At 27.9% G+C, this 22082-nt stretch overlaps 1 protein-coding gene across 1 annotated transcript; it reads right to left on the bottom strand.

Annotated features, from left to right (window-relative positions):
* Positions 1-11082: 11082 nt before the first annotated feature.
* On the bottom strand, positions 11083-21806 carry LOC122270432 (uncharacterized). Its single transcript, XM_043047749.3, has 4 exons — positions 21748-21806; positions 18155-18262; positions 17026-17299; positions 11083-12163 (listed from the first exon to the last, which is right to left on the bottom strand). Exons 1-4 carry the CDS (start codon positions 21748-21750, stop codon positions 11994-11996), a joined length of 555 nt encoding a protein of 184 aa, XP_042903683.3. The 5' UTR covers positions 21751-21806; the 3' UTR covers positions 11083-11993.
* Between the last annotated feature and the right edge of the window lie 276 nt (positions 21807-22082).

Raw genomic sequence — 22082 nt, 5'->3', positions numbered from 1 at the left:
GAAAGGGAGAGTAGGTTTTGAAAAAAGAAAGAGACAATTTTCGTAAGTAGGTGAAGTTATGATAATTTGAAATCGTTTGTTAACAGAAAAGCGTTCTTTTTAATGGTCTCTCTTCATTGTGATTTTTTTGATATTCAAAGCAAATTGTTAAAAAAAAATGAACAGTTACAGGTAAGTATTTGAAGGGAAGGACATGTACTTTTTAAATATTTACTAATTTACGCTATTCATAACGAATCATTTTAGTAAATCATATGTTTTGAGTGGCTTTAAAATATTACTTCTTTTGAATTCAAACATCGCCTTAAATCATTGATCTTTTCTGTTTTAGTAATTGGAAATTATGATTTATATAAACCTACTTTGAGTTGAAAATTAAATTTCTTGCATTTCACTATGATTTAAAAGTATTATAAAACCGAATTTATGGATAATATATATAAGATTCTCAGAAAGCGTTTGAGTATAAAACGATGAAAATTTTTTTTTTATACGTTTCATTTTAAAATCTATTATTAAATAAAATAATGAATATTTACTGAAATTCATAAGTTTTTTTCATAGAATTATCTTTGGGTAAATGAATTTTATAGTTGCGTGCACAAAATTTTCAATTTTGCTTAAAAAAGCTGTCGAGATATGGCGAAATACGCAAAAAGTAAACTTAGCATTAAGGGATCTGAACCTTGAATCAGTCTCCTGACTAAATTATTGGGACCATGTTTCTCAGATTGTAGCTACCCCCTATATTTTGGGATTTTTCCTATATTTATTTCGATAAATTTTGATAAAAGATGTGTTTATTCAGAGAAATTACATTTTTGTGTCTGATTTCATAACTTAAATTATCATCTGCACTAAATAATTAGCATATTTGAAGTCATTTCCTTGAACCATTAAGTCCATGAACGTGAAGATCCGATCATGAGAACAAAAGTTACTCAGGGTGGTCCAGCTATTTATTAATCTTTTTCTTGCTGTACAGCTATAAGAATTATTAGAGTCGTAAATCCGAGCTATTGTCCAATTTGAGAATTATTTTTAAAATACACAGACCATTCCGTAAAGCACACAAAGTTTTTCTCTTTTATGCTGAAACGCTTTATCACGAAATATCCAATAGAGTTACGTTACCAATGAAGCTGTCTTTCATTACTCTAAATGCTTAATCAGGGGTCTGCTACTAATTATAAAAAAATTTATTTTCTTTTATTTTCTTCTAATTTTATGAAGTAATGTATTGTGATAAATAATTTTAATTGAAGCAGAAATGTTTAAAACGTATTCCAAATAAATTTGGGAAAAATTTAATAAATATTTAGAGCTCAAAAAATTGATTAACTACAGAGCAGTCTTAATCCCTTACCTTCTTTAATGCTATTTTCTAGCTTATATTATGTTAAAAATAGATAACGGGTTGAGGTGCTCCGATTTCTTACAGTTTTGCATCTATTAGGAAATAATAGAAACTACTGCGAATTTGCTTATTTCCTAAGAAAAAAAGCAAATTTGAAATGAAAAATAGAACAATTAAAAAATTAAGATTTAATACGTTTCATTAAGTTTTTTCAAATGCTTATAAATTGCAAGTAAAATGTTCCCAATATAAGATTAAAATGCAGAGAAAACAAAGAAAGAAATAAAGAAGGGAAAAATAAAAATGAAAAAAATAATGCATAAAAATATTAAAAAAAAGTTAAATATAAAAATCAGACAAAATTAGTAAAAATAATAAAGAAACGATTCAACCTTGTAATCAGCTCACACAATTATATTCTTAAAAATAGTATTTTCTAATGCTGTATTAATATAGCGAAAGCAATTACATAGCGTAGACGTAGCTTTATATGCTCTTGCATGTTCCTATTTATGCTTTCTTTTCTATTTGCCACGAATTTTTGTGATACAGTCAAACCCCGCTATAGTGAACCTTTAAGGGAACGAAATTTTGGTTCACTATAACCGAGAGTTTACTATATTCGTTATGAGAGCAATTTAACTAAAGGTTCCCAAATTCCTCCTTTTTATTGCACGTTATTCAAATAAATGACTGAAAAATATTATTTAGTAGCAAAAAATTTGTTACTTTTTATTACTCTTCGTCCTGCGTACAAAAAAAAAAAAAAAATTTAATCTTTAGCTGTTGAGCAGTCCTCAACATCAGATATGGAAACATTTCCCGACTCTCTGATAATTTTCCTGAATTTTTGTTAGTCCACTTTTTAAACTTGTCTAACCTGCCATTCGAGCACATAAAAGTAATCTCGTAAAATCGCTTAGCAAATTCATTGACATTTGTCCAGATACTGGAAGATTACGGCTTCTTTGAATGCTGAACCACTTCAGCAATGCTTCTTCAATATCCTTGTGGTCTGCTTTTCTCAACTTTTTTCTGCCATTTAAATTTTTTTCATGAGCAGAAATTGTTAATTGCCTATTTTTCCATATGTTACGAACTGTAGATTTGGATAGTTTATATTCCCTGCAAATATCAGCTTGATTACATCCATTTTCAATTTTTCTGATTATGCCCATTTTATCATCAATGGAGAACATTTTACGTTTACTGCTCGCCATAGTTAAATTTGAGACACTTGTTTGCAGGCTTTTTTTAACTGCACTGAGAGCAGAAAGTAGTTGAAATAAGGGCCTTATCAGCACATATTAGTGTCCAACTCTTTGACCAATAATGAATAATTACTCATTCCCTCTGACAGAAAATGCATATTGATCCCACTGACACCTTACAGGTGCATCATCTGCCTGGGTTGGAAACATCTACTTGATTTGTTTAGGGATGGGGAAGTAAGATAAAAGAAGCAAACAAGAAAAAAATGCTTATCGCTACCTATATATGGTTTTAAAAATCGGTATATGTATTTATTTTGAAGTAGAAACTTCAAAATTATTACAAAAAAATGAAGAAAAAAATTAGTCGAAGGCAGAAAAAAGTTCATTATATCCAACTTCATCAGTTTTTTGGTTCACTATATCCACAAAAAATAACATTATACGGGTATAGCAAGGCACGGGACCGAACATTTCGTTCACTATATCCGGGAGTTCACTATAATACAGTTTTGGAAAGCTTTGTTTTTGCAGGTATAATCGTGAACGATCGTTATTTCAAGATTCTAATTATTTGTTATTATTTTTTCCAATTTTGGCCAATTTATAATTTTTCAAAATTTTTGAAATTTTTATTTTTTATTTTTTCCCCTTTCTTATTCCTGTCCTTGTTTTTTTTAAAAATAACTAGAGTTATTTTATAAAATAACTATAAAATATCTCTAGTTATTTTATTAAATAACTAGACAAGTCCACTAAAATATAAAATGGTTGAAAAATTTCATAATTTACTTAGTTATTCTATGAAATAACTAACGATAAAACGTTAAAGCTAAAAATAAAGAATTTCAAATTTTTTTTAATAAAATAATGTCAGAAAAATCCGCTAAGTCTCTCGAAAAATACATATTATCCCTATTGCAGATGATAAAAGAAAGGAAAAGCAGATGATACAATTTATTAGTGCTCATATTCATAACTACGTGTAAGCGCAACGAAATGAAGCGTACACATTGCAATACAGCTAGCTATAAGCGGTTCAAAACTAACTGAAAACGAGTTAGAACCGGTTCAAAGAACTTTCGAGTGCAGTATTTCATACTTTAGCAATCAAGCAATCGTTATTCTATAGAATATATCTAGTTGGATCGTAGAATTCAATAATTTCATACATTTTAACTAACTTGTCTAGTTATTTCATGAAATACCTAGAAAATTTTAAAGAAGAAAACAATGAAAAATACAAAAATGATAGCCGTAGCTGACGTCGTAAAATACCCGGAGGTCATAAAAAGACAAAAGCCTTTTCTATCGAGAAAGCACGTAAATATCTAAAAATTTCTTAAAATTGCTAAAATCAACGAATTTTCAGAAAGTTGTGTGCTTCGGCTTGAAATAGGAATATTTTTGAGTAGGTTTTTCGCACATTGTTTTCCTTTTGTATTAGTTTATGTATTTTACGTTAGTATTCTGTTTTTGTATTTTATATGTACATTTTTGTTTTCAAATTTTTAATTAACAAAAATGTATGTACATTTTTGTTTTCAAATTTTTTCTGAGAAAAATACGAAAAAATAAATTTCAAAATATTAAATTGTAAACGTTGATTCTTATTTCATTATTATATTTTCCAAAAAAAAAGTTAAAATTGTTGTAATAAATTATGAAATAATATTATCGGGAAATATTAAATTTTAATTTATTTTAATTAAAAAATTTTCATATCATATTATAATTACACAAAAATTCATTATAATTGCTGAAAAATCATTAAATTCTGAAAAAAAAACGTTTTTTTTATTTGACAATAACTTTGTCAAAAAACATGTTTTTTTGGAATTTTTTCTTAAATGACAGCTAAAAGTCCAAATGTTTCAATGGTATAATAAAAATTAACAATATCTAACCTCTTTGTGCCCGTATATCGCGTCAAACTTCACAAAAAATTAATACAATTTTCTATGATTGTTTGGAGTGTAATTGTACATAGTTGCAAAATATATTAATTAAAAACAATTAGAGTACATAAAAGTAGAGATTTTAAGCTTCAAAATGAGCTAAAGCAGAAGCATTTTTGATCATTTTTAAAGAAGTTATGACACTTTGAATTTTGCCATTTTTTTATAAGTTTCTAGGTGTACTGATACTTTTGAGCGGTACTGTATATATATATATATATATATATATATATATATATATATATATATATATATATATATATAAAAGAAGAGAGTGAAAGGATAACACATAGCCAATCACAGAAGACTTGCGGTTAGTAACGCACAAAACAGTCAATCAAAATTGAGAACGCATAAGTGTGAAAAAGTAATAATTTTTAATAATGCTGTCTGCTGAATTGTTACAACTAAACTTACTAACTAAAATTTGTTGAAAGTTTTATTTTGGTTTGAGTATGTCTAATGATGGTGTGCCAGCTTTACATTGTTGTCATTCATTGTTGTCATTGTAGTCCCTGATTGTTGTGCATTGCATTTTTATTGACCGGAAAATCACGTGGTAGGATCCAGTTTTGTCTGCCATCAGCTTAAAACTAATATAAGTCGTAAAGATATAGTTTTTCTATGAAACTTTTTGCATCCCTAATTTAAAGTTATTTTCCTGTACAGCTATTATTACGTTTTTAACTCAATTTTCGAGTTTATAACTAAGAGAGTAGTTGTATTTTTTATTATTATTATAATATAATTCTGAGCTACATTTTAAGATAAAGTTAGTTAGAAAGGTCGTCAAATCTTATTAATTATCTTATATATATATATATATATATATATATATATATATATATATATATATATATATATATATATATATATATATATATATATATATATATATATATATATATATATATATATATATATATATACAACAAAATAAATAAATACAAAAAAACATGAAGAAAATTTAGAAAAACGATAAGTTTCATTTATTGCGCATGAGCTGTAGGTAAACAGAACTCATTAGATAAGCTCAAAATGACGATAAAACTAATGAAAATTACAGACATATGAAAAAAAAGGGGGGGGGGGAGAAAAATAATAATAATAAAAAAATAACAAACAACTGGGGAAAAAAAAGGACAAAATATTTTTTAAAAAATCCGGAAAATGAAAGATAATCTTTTCATCAGAACACATGATTATATCCTACCCATGTGCAAATCCATTTCGGGTAAATCCGTTGCCAAAATTATTTACTAAATAATTTTTTTGTAAATCTGTATAATTTTTCCATGTGCAAATCAATTTCGGGCAAATCCGTGGTCAAATTATTTACTAAAAAATTCCTTTACTAAAAAAATTACTTTGTTAATTTATATAATATTTCCATGTGCAAATCCATTTCGGGCCAATCCGTGGTAAATTATTTACTAAAAATTTCTTTATTAATGTATACAATTTCTCCATGTGCAATTTTTCAATTTCGGGCAAATTCGTAGGTAAAATTATCTGCTAAAAATTTTTCTTTGTTAATTTATATAATTTTTCCATGTGCAAATCCATTTCGGGCAAGTCCGTGTAGAAAATGACCTTCAGCAATGCAGTAGGAACGGCACTTTAAAACAAAAACGTCTCTAGTTACGCTCAATTCGCTCTCTCGTTACGAAAATATTTTTTAAATCATTCTTGAAAAATTTCCCGTTCATGTAAGTACATTTAAATTCGCTACTCGCTTTATAGATTTTGTTTTTTTCTGTTTTTTCTTTTATTTTATTTTCTGTTTTTACGTGCTATTTTTACTTATTGTGTTCCATTTTATTTGTTGTAATTTTTGTAAAAAATTTTTTTTGAGTGCTCCTTACACTGTTGTATTAATATATTTTGCTTTGGCTATATTGATACAATATCAGAAAGCACTCTTTTTAGCGGATATAATCGTGTGGTCTGATGAAAAGATTATATCTTTTATTTTCCGGATTTTAAAAAAAAATTAATCTCTTTTTTTCCTTCCCCAGTTGTTTGCTTCCCCTTTTTTTCATATGTCTGTAATTTTCCTTTGTTTCATCTTCATTATATATATATATATATATATATATATATATATATATATATATATATATATATATATATATATATATATATATATATATATATATATATATATATATATATATATATATATATATATATATATATATATATATATATATATATATATATATATATATATATATATATATATATATATATATATATATATATATATATATATAGTATATTTATATGTATATATATATGTATATGTATATATATATATATGTATATATATATATATATATATATATATATATATATATATATATATATATATATATATATATATATATATATATATATATATATATATATATATATATAAACTAAATCCTGAATCCCTACAATATTTTTCTTATCGAAACAAACTCCTCATCCCATGATCACGGAATTGATGTAATTTCATTTTTAATATTAAAATTGAATTCCCGGTATTTTGCAAGTATTGACATTGGTTGCTCTACTTTAAATCCACAAAATAATTTAAAATATATGAGATGAACAACTTCCTTACCACAAGAGTAAGAAATGAAATAATACTTTTGAATTATCAACATTTAATAAGAACGTTAAATTTAAATTTCATACAGTGAACCAATTTTTCACGAACAATGGTGAACTTACACAACGCGATTCTAACAATTTAGACTGTCTCATAAGGTCTTCCTTCGTGAAGTATTCTTTAAAGCGCTTCGCTGCAATTACTGAAATCTAAAATCTAATTTCAAAATTAAAAGGTTGAAATTGTTGTGGTTTTATTCCGGTTTAGAAAAGGAGGTATTGTTCGCAGAATCACGCGATCGGGTCACCTGTCGAATGAGATTTTATTTTTAAGAGGAACTTTCATTTCTCCCACATTCTTTAAGCAATCTAGAGTAGATGTTTACGATAACATGATTTTCTGCTTATAGTTACTCTTTTATGAGTAAATAAATGAAGTAAAAGAGAAAAAATTGCAATGCTAGGTTTTTTTCTTTTCCGTATCTCAATAGAGGGGGGGGGGTTAAAAATTGCTTTTGAGATTTTAAGATGAAAACGAAACTACATTCATATTTTATTGTATATTTATCTTTCTTTCTTTCTATATTTATATTTATAATAATTTGAAACATGTTATTATATATTCATGCACTTGTATTCATATTTTAAATATGTTTTTATTATAAAACAACTTAAAAGGAAAATTAAATTCAGAATGTATTCATGAAATTTTTGTTAGAAATTTATAAATAAATTAAGCGTTTGAGGTAAATAAAAATTCTAAATGTATAAATAAATAATTAGTAAATTTGGACGGCTAAAATATTTTAAGTGATAATTTTAAGCAAATAATAAGAAAATTCGAATTATTTTATATATCTGCAGTAAAGGAAATGCAATAGCATCTTTCGTTAGGGATCAAAAAAAATATCTTCAATCAATTAGAGGGCACGCCCTCTGGGATGAACTTAAGAGGAGACAAGAGTTATTTTTCTTTTAAAAAGAATGAATAAGAATGTGAAATTAACTGTAAGTTATTCATTTTTGTTGTCACGTTTAAATATTTTGGATATTAAAGCATATTTTTGTACGTTTTCTCTCAAACACACGACTATTGCAAACACGCAATAATTGCTAGTAGTACATTCCAATCTAGATTCTAGATTATTTCAAATAAATTTGGTCAGTATTTATTTATTTGATTTCATATTTTCTTATAATTATATATTCCAAAATAATCTACATGTAGTCTACTAAATTTTACGTATGAAACTGTTATTTTCAATTAATAACCAGCTTCAGTTTCACATTTTGATTGTACTATTTGTATTGACCTAATATAGCGGTGGTGGTAGAAGAGGCATCATGTCATTGTGAAATGAGGGTACAAAGACGACTGAAAGATTGAGAACCTTTATCCTATCTGAAATAATGAACAGAGCACGAAGTAAGAAAAAAAAAAAAAACGAAACGTTACTAAATTTTGATGTAGTGATTGTATTTTTACGATAATTTAAATAGTACAGGGAACAAGTTTTAGCTACTCTAATTAAATCTAGAAAGTGATATTTTAAGTAATGAACTTGAAAGTTGAAACGTGGTTTGTTTGAATAAAAATTCAGTTTTTCCCCCGAATTCGTTTCCTTGCTTCTTAAAATTTGTTCAAGGAAGAAAATGCTTAAAACCTCGAACACCATAATGTTAATTTTTCTTCAGTCTGAACAATGTAAAAGAATTCATATTTTCAAATTTATTTCTCAAAAGCTATTTGGCAGATTCCACTAAAATCTTGAATTTTGTCATTTAAAATAGTGAATACTGAATTTTAAATCATCATTGTTAAAAATGACGTAAACTTATTCATGTCCTACAATTCAAAACGTTTTAGCCATTTAAAAAAAAATAAAATAATCATAAAATTGAGTATTTTTTAAGCAATATTATTTTTTGATGAATGGGTGTTACAATTTGTGAGTAAAAAGTACTTAGATCTAATAATAATTCCAGAGAAATATCGATAATTCTTCATAATTACATAACATAATTAACATAAAGAGGCTCAAAATTTTTATTGATCCATTGGAGCCGTATTTTTGAAATGGCAATTTCACCCTATGTTCTGAGAATCCAAAGAAGCAATCCATAGAATGAGAGACTTTTATTGATCACTTGCATAATCTATAGGAGCAATATTTTTAAAATAGCAATTTCACCCTGTATTCTTAAGTTTTTTTTGCGCGATATATATATCGAGCGTGTTTCGCAGAGTTATTTTACAAACCATTTAATTAAATTTTAACATTTCTCCAAATCTTATTCTTTACTCTATCAAGTATATTATTTTTCCATGAATATACTAATTAAATTTTGTTTTAGTACTTTAATTTATGTTTTCCATTAAAGTAAGATTCCTCTTTAAATTATTGTCAAGCTTCAATTGAAAGAAAACTTAGAATTATTGCCAGCTAACTGATAATTAAATCTTGTTAAGAAATTAAAAAATATTCTGCTGATCAAAATTTTTCGATGCAGAACAGCTGACTATTTACTAAGCATACTATTTTTTTTCAAAAAATGCAGATAAATTATGGATTGTCTTTTTTTATTACTGTTTCTTATTTATTTGGGTAATAAAAAGTAAATGCGTATGTGTTCGCAGTAAAAATTACAACTGTTTGTTTTGTTATTTAAATGACCGTAAAAATTTTGGACCTACGATTTTATTTTAACGTTCTAAGTTATTCTTGCCCTCTAACTTTAAGAAAGTTGCCCCTTTAAAAGGACAATGTTGAAAAAATTTGCTTAAAAAGTTGTACCTCGCTTGTCTTGATATCAATATTATATGCGTAAAAGGTATAAATAAACAACTCTAAAACTAAACAACTCTAAACTATAAAAGAACTCTTATGACTTTTGAGCTATTAGCTCAATTTAAGGCTCATCTACTGTAAGAGCTAAGGTGTCTCCCATTATGGAGCAACACGTGGTTTACTTTGATATTCAATGTAAAAATTAAGTTTAGAATAGAATTGCTTTTAAAAAAGTGATTCATGACGCATATGATTAGTGTGGCGATGTTTGTGTTGAATAAATACATTTGATAGAATTACTTTTATGTAATAACATCAAATTAATTTATGAAACCAAAATATTTACTAGTCATATTTATTTAAACATTTAGTACATACCATAATAACATATTACAATCACAGCACTATACTGTAAGAAAAATGTAAATTCAAACTAAATTGTGAATTTTTTGTTTTAAGACTTAGATGTTATTGAAGCGTAACTTATTTTTATGCAAATTATCTATGCATACGCTTCAACCGATATTAATTTTTTAATTATATTTAAATAGGAAATATAAGTAATGATTAAAATCATTGTAATTATTTAAAATGCTATTAATTTATATGTAAGAAAAAATTTAATTTCCAGAAGATAGAATGGTAACAAAGGAAAAAAGTCACGGTCTTTAACTCAGGTTATAATTTAGTTTCATTAGCTTATATAGTCAAACTTATGAATAGTATAACTTATGAAATATCAAAAAAGATTTCCCTGCTCATATCATTCACAATATTATCCTTCACAACAAATAATATATCAATAATATAATTTCTTTAATCAGTATTCTTTAGAAGAAAAGATAAAAAAAAAATCTGAAATTTAATTCTCAAAAATTACATTAAAAAATTTTAATTGATAAATTGTAACCGTAATAAATGCTTAATTTAAATAACTGACTATTATTTTCTGGAATATTTTTAATGTCATTGAAAATAATTATTTTTTGACTAAGTAGAAAAGGCGCAGAAGCTGATTCTGTATATTTGAAAAAAAAATTAAATTCTAATTTAAATTAACAAATATATTTAATTAAGTAGAATATATAGTTGAAATAATCAGTTCGGTGATAAGAAGAATTTAGTTACATATCCATTAAAACGAAATGAAATAATATTTCTTAGTACAATATCAATGAAGTTTTAGTTTGTTGAAAGCGTAATACAAAATATTTTTCAGAATTTAGAAATATTTGAATTTAAAATCATTCGAATTTAAATAAATTATTAAATTTTAAATAAAATATTTTATAATATTTAAATATTTTTACAAAATTAGCTTTCATACACTAAGAAAAAATGTATGGTCGAAACTACCAGAATGTGATAAAATTTACCGTTTTTTTGGTTCTTTGGAGACAACAAAAAGCTCCGTATTTTTTACCGAAGTGTTTTGGCAATGATTTTGGTATGATAAAAAATAAAATACAGTTTTATGGTTATGTGTGATGACATTTGATAAATGTGGTAAAATTTGGTAATTTTATCATATCTTAGAGCATGCGTAAGAACTATTCATTCAGAAATATTTACTTTCAGTTATGTATTTTTTACTAAATGTGAGGATAAAGAAACTAGAACTTTGAAAACCAGAATTTTCGGTAAACTGATATCATAGGAACTGAAAAATTACCAAATGAACGGTTTAATTATTGTATATTTGGGTTTTTATTACTAGAATCATTTAGTTTTTTTTAAACCAGAAATGTCATCGCCATACAGTATGGTTATTTTACAGAACTTTTTTTTCCGTGTAGCATTAAAAATTCAAAAATCCAGTTAAAAATAACAGTAACTTTAACCTTAAAAATATAAGAGTAACATAGACAAAGAAGATTACGTAATCATTACGTGTAATCAGAACGATCCCCCTCTTTGCTAACGCTTTGACCTCAACCAGCCAATAAGAGGAATAAATACTGCTCCATACGTTAATGCACTACTGTCCCTTAGCTGTCCCAAATATGTAAAATATATCATCTTGTAGTGTTTCATTGAACCTTATAAATTGATCAAGTCTTTTATGTGTATTTTATTCTTCTTATTTAAAATATTTGCCTCCACCCACCATTCCATAGCCACCACCCATCATGCCTCCGCCCATCATTTTCGTGCTTCCTCCCATCATTTTCACGCCTCCTTCCATCATTTTCATGCCTTCCATGCCACCAGCCATCATCTTCATAGATTGTGAGCCACTTCCAAAGTGAGCTGTTAAAGAAAAACAAATATTGCAAATAAAAAATGGGGAATTTGAAACATCGCATTTAAAAATGTGCTGAGTATAAGTAAAACGTTGGAAGTAGTTGCTTTTGAAAAAATCTTAATGGATAAATTCTCTGGTTAGCTATATTTAGCTTAGGTTGGTGCAAAAGAAAACAAACAAACAAAAAAAACAACAACGTGAGCAAAATTTCTATTGATAAGGGCAATTGTAGGCTGACTGTATATTTCAAAATATAACATAAGCCAAATATCTATCGGGCAAATTTTCTCGTTGGTTATCTATTAAAATACAGTAAAATCTCGAATTACGGCATATTGCGAGAAGTTTGTTCTAACGACACAATTCTAAGTCGCTATTAACATTCTAATTTTAACCTTGTACGATTTGGAAAGATTACGTCCTTCATAAAGTACAAAATTTCGACTACAAACTGTTCTAAGTATTTATTTTAAATCAAAGAACTTATTCGAAATAAAAGAAAAATACAGTAGAGCGCGATTATCCGAACCATTATTATCCGAACGTCCAATTATCCGAACTGTGTCTGAATTTTTTTTTTTTTTTTTTTTTTAAAGTTTAGAATACTTTTTAACCTATCGACAATTTTTCTAAATTGAGAAGAATAAATAATACCCCCTACATCTGAAGACCATATTTAATTTACAACCTTTTTAGCAGTTTTCTTATAGTAGCCATACATACATGTATTGTGATACAGCAGGGTTTAAGCTGAGTCTAAAAATTCATTAGCAAAAAAGCTAAAATCTGAAAAAAAGTTTTAGCAAAATGCTGAAATGCCATTAGGCTTATAAAATTACTTTATATCAAACAAGTACTGTAAGTTATCTGACAAAGAATAGCTTAATGTACAAGAATATCAAAAAGAATACCTATAAAAAAAAAAAAAAACACATTTATTATTTATCAAAACATTTTGGTTTATAATTAACAATCTTCCTTTCTTTCATGTTTGCCCATTTTACAAATGCTTCTTGAAAGTTAAATGCACTTTCAGGGCCCTCAATATTAATCATTAACAAATTGTTTACATGGTTGATTAACAACCTGTTTCGAATATTAGTTTTAATCAAATTAAGGCAGCTAAAGCCCCTTTCACAGTCAACAGTGTGCATTGGTATTGTTGCACAATACTCTATAACAGAAGTTATTAATGGGTACTGTTCAGACACATCATTGGTATATAAAAATAAAAGTAATTCATTAAATGGCATGTTTTTACATCGTTGCATTATGATGTGTTTAAATAATCCCCATTCACAAAGTAATTCAGTTTCTGTAAACTGAAAATCTTTTCTGGGAGATTCCGAAAACAAATTGAAAATGCAACGGATTTCCTGTACACCATAATGCTGTAATTCTTCCGAACTATGGGGCATCCTGCTAGGTATAAATATATTGAACATTTCGATTTTATCCAAATCTCCCAATCTATCAGTAAGCTTTTTTTTAATGGAATTTAGTAAAATGATTTAGCAAAAATGCGAAAATGCTTTGCTGAATTTTAGCATTTTTGAGGGGTCTTTTCTCATTTTGGGAAAAAAGCTACCGTAGCGGAAACCCTGTGATACAGTTAAACCTACATACCCCTTTAGCCCTTTACAACAGAAAATTATCTTTCAAGAATGCAAGCTTCATTTTGATAGTCTACAATGGTTGGAATGCAGAAGGAGTTTATGAATTGATAAGTTCTGAAGTTTTATAATTGGGGAATGGTTAATTGTAACTTATGGTTAAGAATTAGTGATTACAGTGCTTGGAATCTTAAATCTTGGAATAAAGTTCTTAACAGAAAAACAAACGAAACTGAAGTTTCTGAACCAGTAGATCTTTCGGATGAAAATGATGAAATTGCTGCTGAAATTTTGAATGAAAATCGGAACTCTACAGACGAAGTGAAAGAAGTAGGTGATCAAGTTCAAGATAGTGGACCTTCTCATATAGAAGCATGCAATCCATTATATTTCGCAATGAATTGGCTAGAACGTCAAAATGATGTTGATCCAGTTCAGTTGATTTATTTAAAAAGAATAAGTGAAAAATAGCTGCTAAAAAAAGGCGTCTTCTTTGAAACGAGATCTTTGCTGGATTTCTTTTGCAATGGAAAATAATGAAAAATGCTTTAAAATCAGTAATTGACAAAAAAATTATAGAAAACTGAAATATGATAAAAATAATTCAAAATGAAAAAAAAAAATTTAAATTTTTTTTTTATTAAAAATATTTAAAAATTGAAAAAGGAAAAAAAATTTAAACACGCCAGAGCTATTTTAGATAGTACTGCCAGACCTAAGCCTACAAAAGGTGCGAGGGGAAGTTATTGCATAAATAATAATCATTTACACTAGATTTTAAACAACTTTCCAATAATCCGAACTTTTCATTATCCGAACCATGTTGGGTTCCGAGCAGTTCGGATAATCGGCGCTCTACTGTATAACTCCTTCCTCTCCAGTTTTTAATCTTTTTACTGCTATTCTCACGTTAAATATATGTGTTAAGGCTAAAAACAAGGCTAATGAAGCACAAATAAAAGTACATAAATGAACATACTGTAGTTGCAGTTTTATCATTTAGTCCCTTCTTCAGTGTCTAAATTCCAAATGATGGTAGAGAAGTAAAGAGACAAAAACGTACAAAGTGGTTTGACTAACAGAGACAGATGGAACTGTCTTTAGTTCATATAACATAAATTATAGTTCGTTTTCCAGGAGTTAGCACTTGGTTCTTCCTTCATCACGTGGTATCCGACGACACTATTTCGCTATTTTTGGGAGAAGGATGTGACCAATCCTGAACAAGGTTGCTATTTGGCGATTACATGAGAAAAATACTCATTTCTCAATCTATATGTGAATTTTTTTAACATTAAATATTTTATAAATTTGATGATATTTGTCTCATTTGAGTGTGAAGGGATTGAATTATCAACCTTCATGCCAACCTTCATCTATCAAAAGGTACCTCAAGATAGAATCAAGTTAACATGTCTTTATATACTAGTGAATTATTATTTAATATTTATAGGGGTATTTACGTCACTTTACTCCCCTTCCATAATTTTATCTGTGAATTCGATTAATCACGTCTATTTTTAAACTATTTAAAAAAAATTAGAACTTGAATTATATTTCCCTAAAACGTTTTATTCTGGAGATAATTTCACCGCTAGTAGTGGATAATTGGATTAATGGAAAAAAAGTTTCTGAATTTGACAATTAAATATATCGGCGGAAAAACTATCAGCTGATAGAGATGAGGTGATTGAATTAAAAGAAAGTTTTTAAAATCTCCTTGCAAAAAGAGATCCGAAAATGGGGCACCTTTTTCATTGGGATGAAATAGAACTGAGACATAAGAAATAAAGTCCTGAAAATGGGCCTAGGTGCTTGGCCATGATTGGGTGATTTGTGTGTGCACAATTCACTATCCTTACTCCCATGAATAATGCTGCGAAAGATCTTTCAGGGAAGAAATTATTTTACGATAATACAATAATGATCTAGTTCAGTTAGTGAGAAGCTTTAATACCTCCTTATAAAGGGCTATGAAAATTATAAGGAAGCTCCTAATAAAGAACTGAATTAAATAATATTATGTCATTGCTGATAGCGTCAACAACTGATATAATTTTAATATATGAAGTCTAAAAAATTTATGATAATTCGGAATCACGCTGATACTGATCTCTAAAGTAGTCATTTCACCTATATAAATTATAAAATATCACACATATCTTCAAGAATAATATGAAAATTGCACGAAGTCACCAGATGACGTCACAATGACGAGTATGTAAGAGAGGGGTATATTAGGAATGGTGGCAAAAAAGTAGAATTGTTCACTAGCGTTCTGTAAGCCGCTCAGTGCCATAACCGGATGGATGACTCAGGAATGGCTCAAAAAACGTTTTGGGGGTGACCTTCTAAAATTATCGGCTGACTGGAATGTGGACGCAATTAGGTGGAAAGATCTCAGAAACTTGGAATTGTCAAAAGTGTCATCTCTAGTCTTGGTAACAATTACGAGATGAAGGAAATTTCCGTAGACGTTACAGTACGGGTTGCCACCAAGTTACAGCGCCAAATGAAGGTCGGTATTTGTCAGTATCTTCAAAAAGTTCGTGTTTTCCTTTCATGTGATCCCCTCACGGTAACTCAATGTCCTCCGTGATTTACCTGGAGACGAGAACATATAATGTGGACTTCATCACAGTGAATTTGTGTGATGTTTTCCAACGAATCAAAGTTTAACTTGTATTCTGATTCACGTAGGACGTTAATATGGAGAATGCAAGACACTCCGTTTCCACCAAGACAACACCATTGAGCGACACCGTTACAGTGGGTAAAATTAAACAGGAACTTTGATAGGCCATATTTGTATGGAAATCATTCTGGAACAACATATACTTTTGTTCAGTGCCTGAATTTCTGTTTATGTATTACTCGTCATCACCAAACAGACATCGTAAACGAATGTCTTCAATCTGAGGATATCACCCTTATTGAATGACCAGCATTTTCATGTGACTTGAATCTACAGCATGAGTAGAGCTTGCTTGGCCAACGAGTGGGAACCCATCCAGTACCCCTTACATGCTTACTGGAGTACATACGCACTTTGGAGAGTATTGCTCGCTTATGGGAGTAATCACCCTCAAGATCAGATAGATAGTTTCATACTCAGCATGCTCATGCATTGCGGGGACTGTATTTCATCACGTGTGAAGCATAGAATGTACCAACCATCATGCAAACCATGTAGTATTGTTTTATGGACACAAGACTATGTACTTCAGTGTAATTATGAAATATTCAGTACTTACTTTGCACTCCAGGAGGTGGAGGTTGAGCTTGCATCACTACGTGAGATGGTTGTTCCTTTTGATGTCCTATAGTTCCTGGTTCGTTGGTTTTCACATTTGCTTGGAATCCTATACCAGGTCCAGCCACATAATCAACCTGTCGACGGAGACCCTGAGCATCCTGGTAGCCATAAGAACCTCTTACCATTCCACTACCATCCCCGACTTCGCTCCTGAAGTGAGTACTCATGTGATTCGGAGCCGCATACCCAAAGGCATAAGGTTGAGGCACGTGCTAACCAAAGAAAGAGTAACGCTATGAGATTTATTTATTATTGATGTGATTAGTTTTTAATTTCAAGTTAAATCAGCCCAAGAGGCAATATCACGAAATGGAATTAATTTTAATTTTCCTTATATTTATTTTACACGCATGACATTCCATAATCACCCCTTAATATATATTGTTAAATTCTATATTTATTAAAACCTTACAAATGATTAGCGGGGGAGGTGAGATTAAAAACATCAAATGAAGATTGCGTAGGAAACTAAAAGAAAGTGAGAGGTAAATGAAAAAAGGTCAAATTTCGATTAAAAATGCTTTCAAGTCTTGTCCAGGTATCAAACTGGTTCTGATTTTTCTTATTCTGCCTTAGCAATCTTAAATTCCTAGATCTCACTGAAATTTTTTTCCCGCCTAAATATTAATCCATAATGCTCAAGCGTGCATATTTTTGTCATTAAAAACTGAAATTATGGCATCTCGTATAATTTGAGTGGTGAAATGAAAATATTGCGAAAAACTACGTTGCGTAGAGATTACAATGATTAGGTTATAATATTACTTCAGCCAATTAACTTCAACTGTTGTGTATTAAATGAATAGAAAGTTGAATAACTAACATTTTTAAAACTATTCGAATTTTTCAATTGTTGTAAATTCTCCTCTTCGGATATAAACTGTACCTTTGCAAGGATAGAAAAATAATTTTGAAATCTCTGCATTTTAAACCTCAGCATATACCGACATCATTCAGATGGTTAGATCATAAGCAATCATTTTTCTGATCCCACAGATTATAGATATATGATGCAAAAGAAATGTTAAAATGAACAACTTAAGTTAAAAATAATAAAATCATATTACCATGCCTCCTCCATGTCCCATGCCTTCACCTATCGTACCTCCCATAGCGCCAACTATCATAGGCATTCCATAGACGTAGCCAACGAAGGAGAAAATGACAAACATTTCCTATAAGAAAATTTTGTTTTAGCAACATTAATAAATACTATAACAAACATTGCTAAAACTAACAAATTTAATAACAAAACCTCTGGTATTAATAAAGTTTTCATAGCCACACTGAACATTTTAGATTAGAATATTGAAATATGAATTTAAAAAATCCATTATAAATGTAATATCTATAAAAGATATATTGCCCCAACAATGCTTTAAAGTTTGTACCTAGTTTGTTGTATCATCCCCGTACAAAAAATGTTATCCTAAAAATAAATTTTTTTTTAATGAAACTTAAGTTTACATATAAATTCAAATTTCTAGTTTTAGATTAGAATATTTATTCATTTTTAACAAATTAATGCCTTTTTCTATCTACAACTGTCTGCCTTTTTTTGATAAAAAGCACCCCACTCTAAACATTTTCAAAGAAATTTTTTGCATTGTCCTTGACGACTTTACAAACTTAAAAATCGAAAACCAGGTCTAAATATTGTTTTTAAAATTTTCTTAAAAACTTTTTACGTTTTTAAGTTGCTGCATGCGCATCTTTTGAAAGATTAAACTGAAGTCCCTGAAACTTAAGTTTGATTTCTTATGAACTATTTGTATTTACCATGCATGTAATATAAACAATTATTATTTTGATTATAGTGAGGCTACAGTGGACACAGTTAGAATTTGTTTGATTTTAGTCGCTTCTGAAATATGTTTAAAATGAAAGGCAATTAGCAATTTTTAAAAGAAATTTTCTTATTTTCTTTGATTTGTTAGCTTATTTGAAGTACTACGCCCCTTTGTTTACCTCATGCAACATTCATTAAGCTTTTACGCGCTGCTATCTTATCTTTTCCAATCTTTTAAATTTCAAAGAAATTGCAAGTGCCAAAAACCTTCAGGTACAGTACTCAAACTTAGCCAACTTTTTAATGAAAACAATATATTTTATAAACGTGTGATTTTTGTACTATATTAAATTTTTTTTATTTATTTTCATTTTTAAACGACATTATAATTAGTATTTTATTCAATTAAAAGAAAAATACATAATTCATGCCATAGAGATATTTTTGCATGTATAACATGCAAAGCTTAGATTGAATTTTCAATATTTCTGGAATACTTTAAAATTAAAAATAAAACCAATGTATTAATAAGTACATGTATTAAAATTTGGAAAAAACGAAACATTTTATAATTGAGCTTACAAAGTTGGATTTTAAAATTTAATAGAGAAAAACTAACTTTTTTGTTTGGACTTGAATTATTTGTAAAATACAGTTCCAACTGTTATTTGAGATATTTTCAAAGAAATATATCTATAAAAACATATATCTATCAGTACATACAAGGAAATTTATCTGATTGCTTTTAAACGAAATTAAGTTTATCATTTCATTCAATTAAAAAAATAGAATTCAAGTCGTAGGATTTTTTTATGTATATCATGCAACATGCAAACCTTAAATTGAATTTGCAATATTTCTGGAATATTTTAAAATTAAAAAAAAAAATTAAGTTTATTAACAAGTACTTTCATTGAAATTTATAAAAACATAGGAAACCTCTTCTAATTGACTCTTAAAATTTCATAGAATTTCACTTAATTCGTTGTTTTAGTCTTAAAATGTCAGTAAAATACAGTTCCAACTATTATTTAAGATATATTTTCAGAGTTAAATAAATAAACTTACCTTAGTAAAAGACATATTCAAAGTTAGTACTTCTTCGGTTTGAATTAGTTCTGATACTCATGAAACGATTGCTGTTAGTTTATATACTCAAATGATTTATGTCGAATACATTTTTTTGTTTTCAAAAAGAAAAACTGCCTAACTGAAACATTCCATGCAGCTTGTATCATCCCTTTAAGAATGTAAGAATTTTAATTAAAAACTGCGGCGTGACACAAAAGACAATATTAATTCGATCTATGACTAAAAGACGTTTAAAGTTTACGACCACACCTTGATAATTAATAAAATCAAATTCACTTGAGGTGGTCTTCAGAAGCAACCTTATAGGAATTAAAACTTTTTTAATGAAAATAATTTTTTCCGTTTATTTCATTACGGTACCAATTGTTCTTGATTCAAAAATTACTAATAAAAGAAAAACATTAAATGTAGTTGTATGTTTTTATTACATAATATTTGCTCTTTGATTGTTTCGCATTCCTCATTGTTTATCTCGAAAAATTTGATAACTTTTTTTTACTGAAGAAAGTATTATTTTGTTATATATTTTTAATTTAAAAGCCCTTAATACGTAAACTGTACTTGCAAAATTAAAAGAAAAGAACTGTTCTTATAAAAAATATAAAATTTTTGAACCCAGAACAGGTGACAGAATACAAAGAAATAAATCTACTCGTGAACGAGTCTATAAAATAGTTTTACTATTCAAATAAGAAATATTTTTTACCTCCCTAAATTATTCTTCTTACATATTTAAGAAATATATATATATATATATATATATATATATATATATATATATATATATATATATATATATATATATATATATATATATATATATATATATATATATATATATATATATATATATATATATATATTTGTTCTGAATATTTGATTTAGTTAAGATTCTAATGATAATATTAAGATTTTTCTATTAGTGCTACGTAGTTTTGATTTTTTTAAAAAAAATAATTAAGTCAGTATCTATGCAGTTAAGCATACGACTATACTCTTCTTAGCTAAATTTCAGATCAAACGAGATAATAAAAAATGAAGGGTCAATCTCTATTGGTATTAAATAACAGTGCAAAATTGTACACGAAACAGAGAGGCATTTAATTATTAGATGCACTGTAAGATTCTAAGCAAAATTTTAATTATCGGATGATACTATACAGCTTTATTGTTTTTTTGCGACTGAGACTGGTTTGCATTTCTTGACGCTCGTGTATCAATTAGTTAAATTAGACAATATTTAATAAAAATTCGACGATTGGACACATTAGACGATATATTATGTAAGTATAGAATGTTTATTACATCGGATATTATTTCAGGTATTGAAAATTGAATTCAGGTATTGAAAATTGTATTAGTAAATTGAAATAATTCGACCAAATTATTTGACGCGCAGTAGTTCTTTTAATAATTTCATGTTCTGCACGAGTTTATATGCAATACTTTTACATTTAAACATACATATAATGGGCTTTTATTCAAGAGATTTTTTATGTACTTAATACTATTAATTATTTTTAACGAATTGAATTATTATGCTAACCAGCTGAAACACGAACGTAAACAAGTGCGACCCGGTTTCAGCCACGTAAAAATAATTAAGCTGCACAGCATCTCCTAATAATAAAGATTTTGCTTGAAATCTTATAGTGCGTCTAATAATTTGGACTGTGTATGGTTTATTTAAGGTCATTTGTTAATTAGATGTAATTTGGTGGGTGTGTACCTAGCCCTGTTAAATTAAATTTAGAGTTGGATCAATGGTTTTCACCTTACCATTTTAAATTTTGATCTTATCTGTTGCGCATGAAGCTGAAACTTCGATACGACCAGATGTCATTACTTTGATATTTCAAAATTTGATGTCATTTGATTCGAATCTAGAAAAATTATAAAACATATAGATAAACATTAATAGAGTAATACCAGCGTTTTGGGTGCCAGATAAAAGAAATAAATGCATTAATTAATTTACAAATCAAATGTCGGATGCGTGGTTCTTCTATAACACGAGAAGCATATCACTTTTATTAAAGTTAGTTTCAAACATTTTGTAGTTCCTCATTGTAATGCTTCTTGAGGCTGCGTCACAACGTTCGTTGAGTTTTGGC

This window comes from Parasteatoda tepidariorum, chromosome 2 (genome assembly GCF_982258835.1).
Source record: "Parasteatoda tepidariorum strain Cologne lab strain chromosome 2, Ptep-v5.0, whole genome shotgun sequence".
NCBI classification, from domain to species: domain Eukaryota; kingdom Metazoa; phylum Arthropoda; class Arachnida; order Araneae; family Theridiidae; genus Parasteatoda; species Parasteatoda tepidariorum.
This window is presented reverse-complemented; position numbering and strand designations above follow the sequence as displayed.

Bases quoted from the DNA above. Each gene is read 5' to 3' on its own strand.
- LOC122270432 (XM_043047749.3), bottom strand. The intron at 17,300-18,154 runs GTAATATGATTT...TTCTTTGGTTAG, and splicing joins TGGGACATGGAGGAGGCATG to CACGTGCCTCAACCTTATGC. The intron at 12,164-17,025 runs GTAAGTACTGAA...TTTCTTTAACAG, and splicing joins TCCACCTCCTGGAGTGCAAA to CTCACTTTGGAAGTGGCTCA.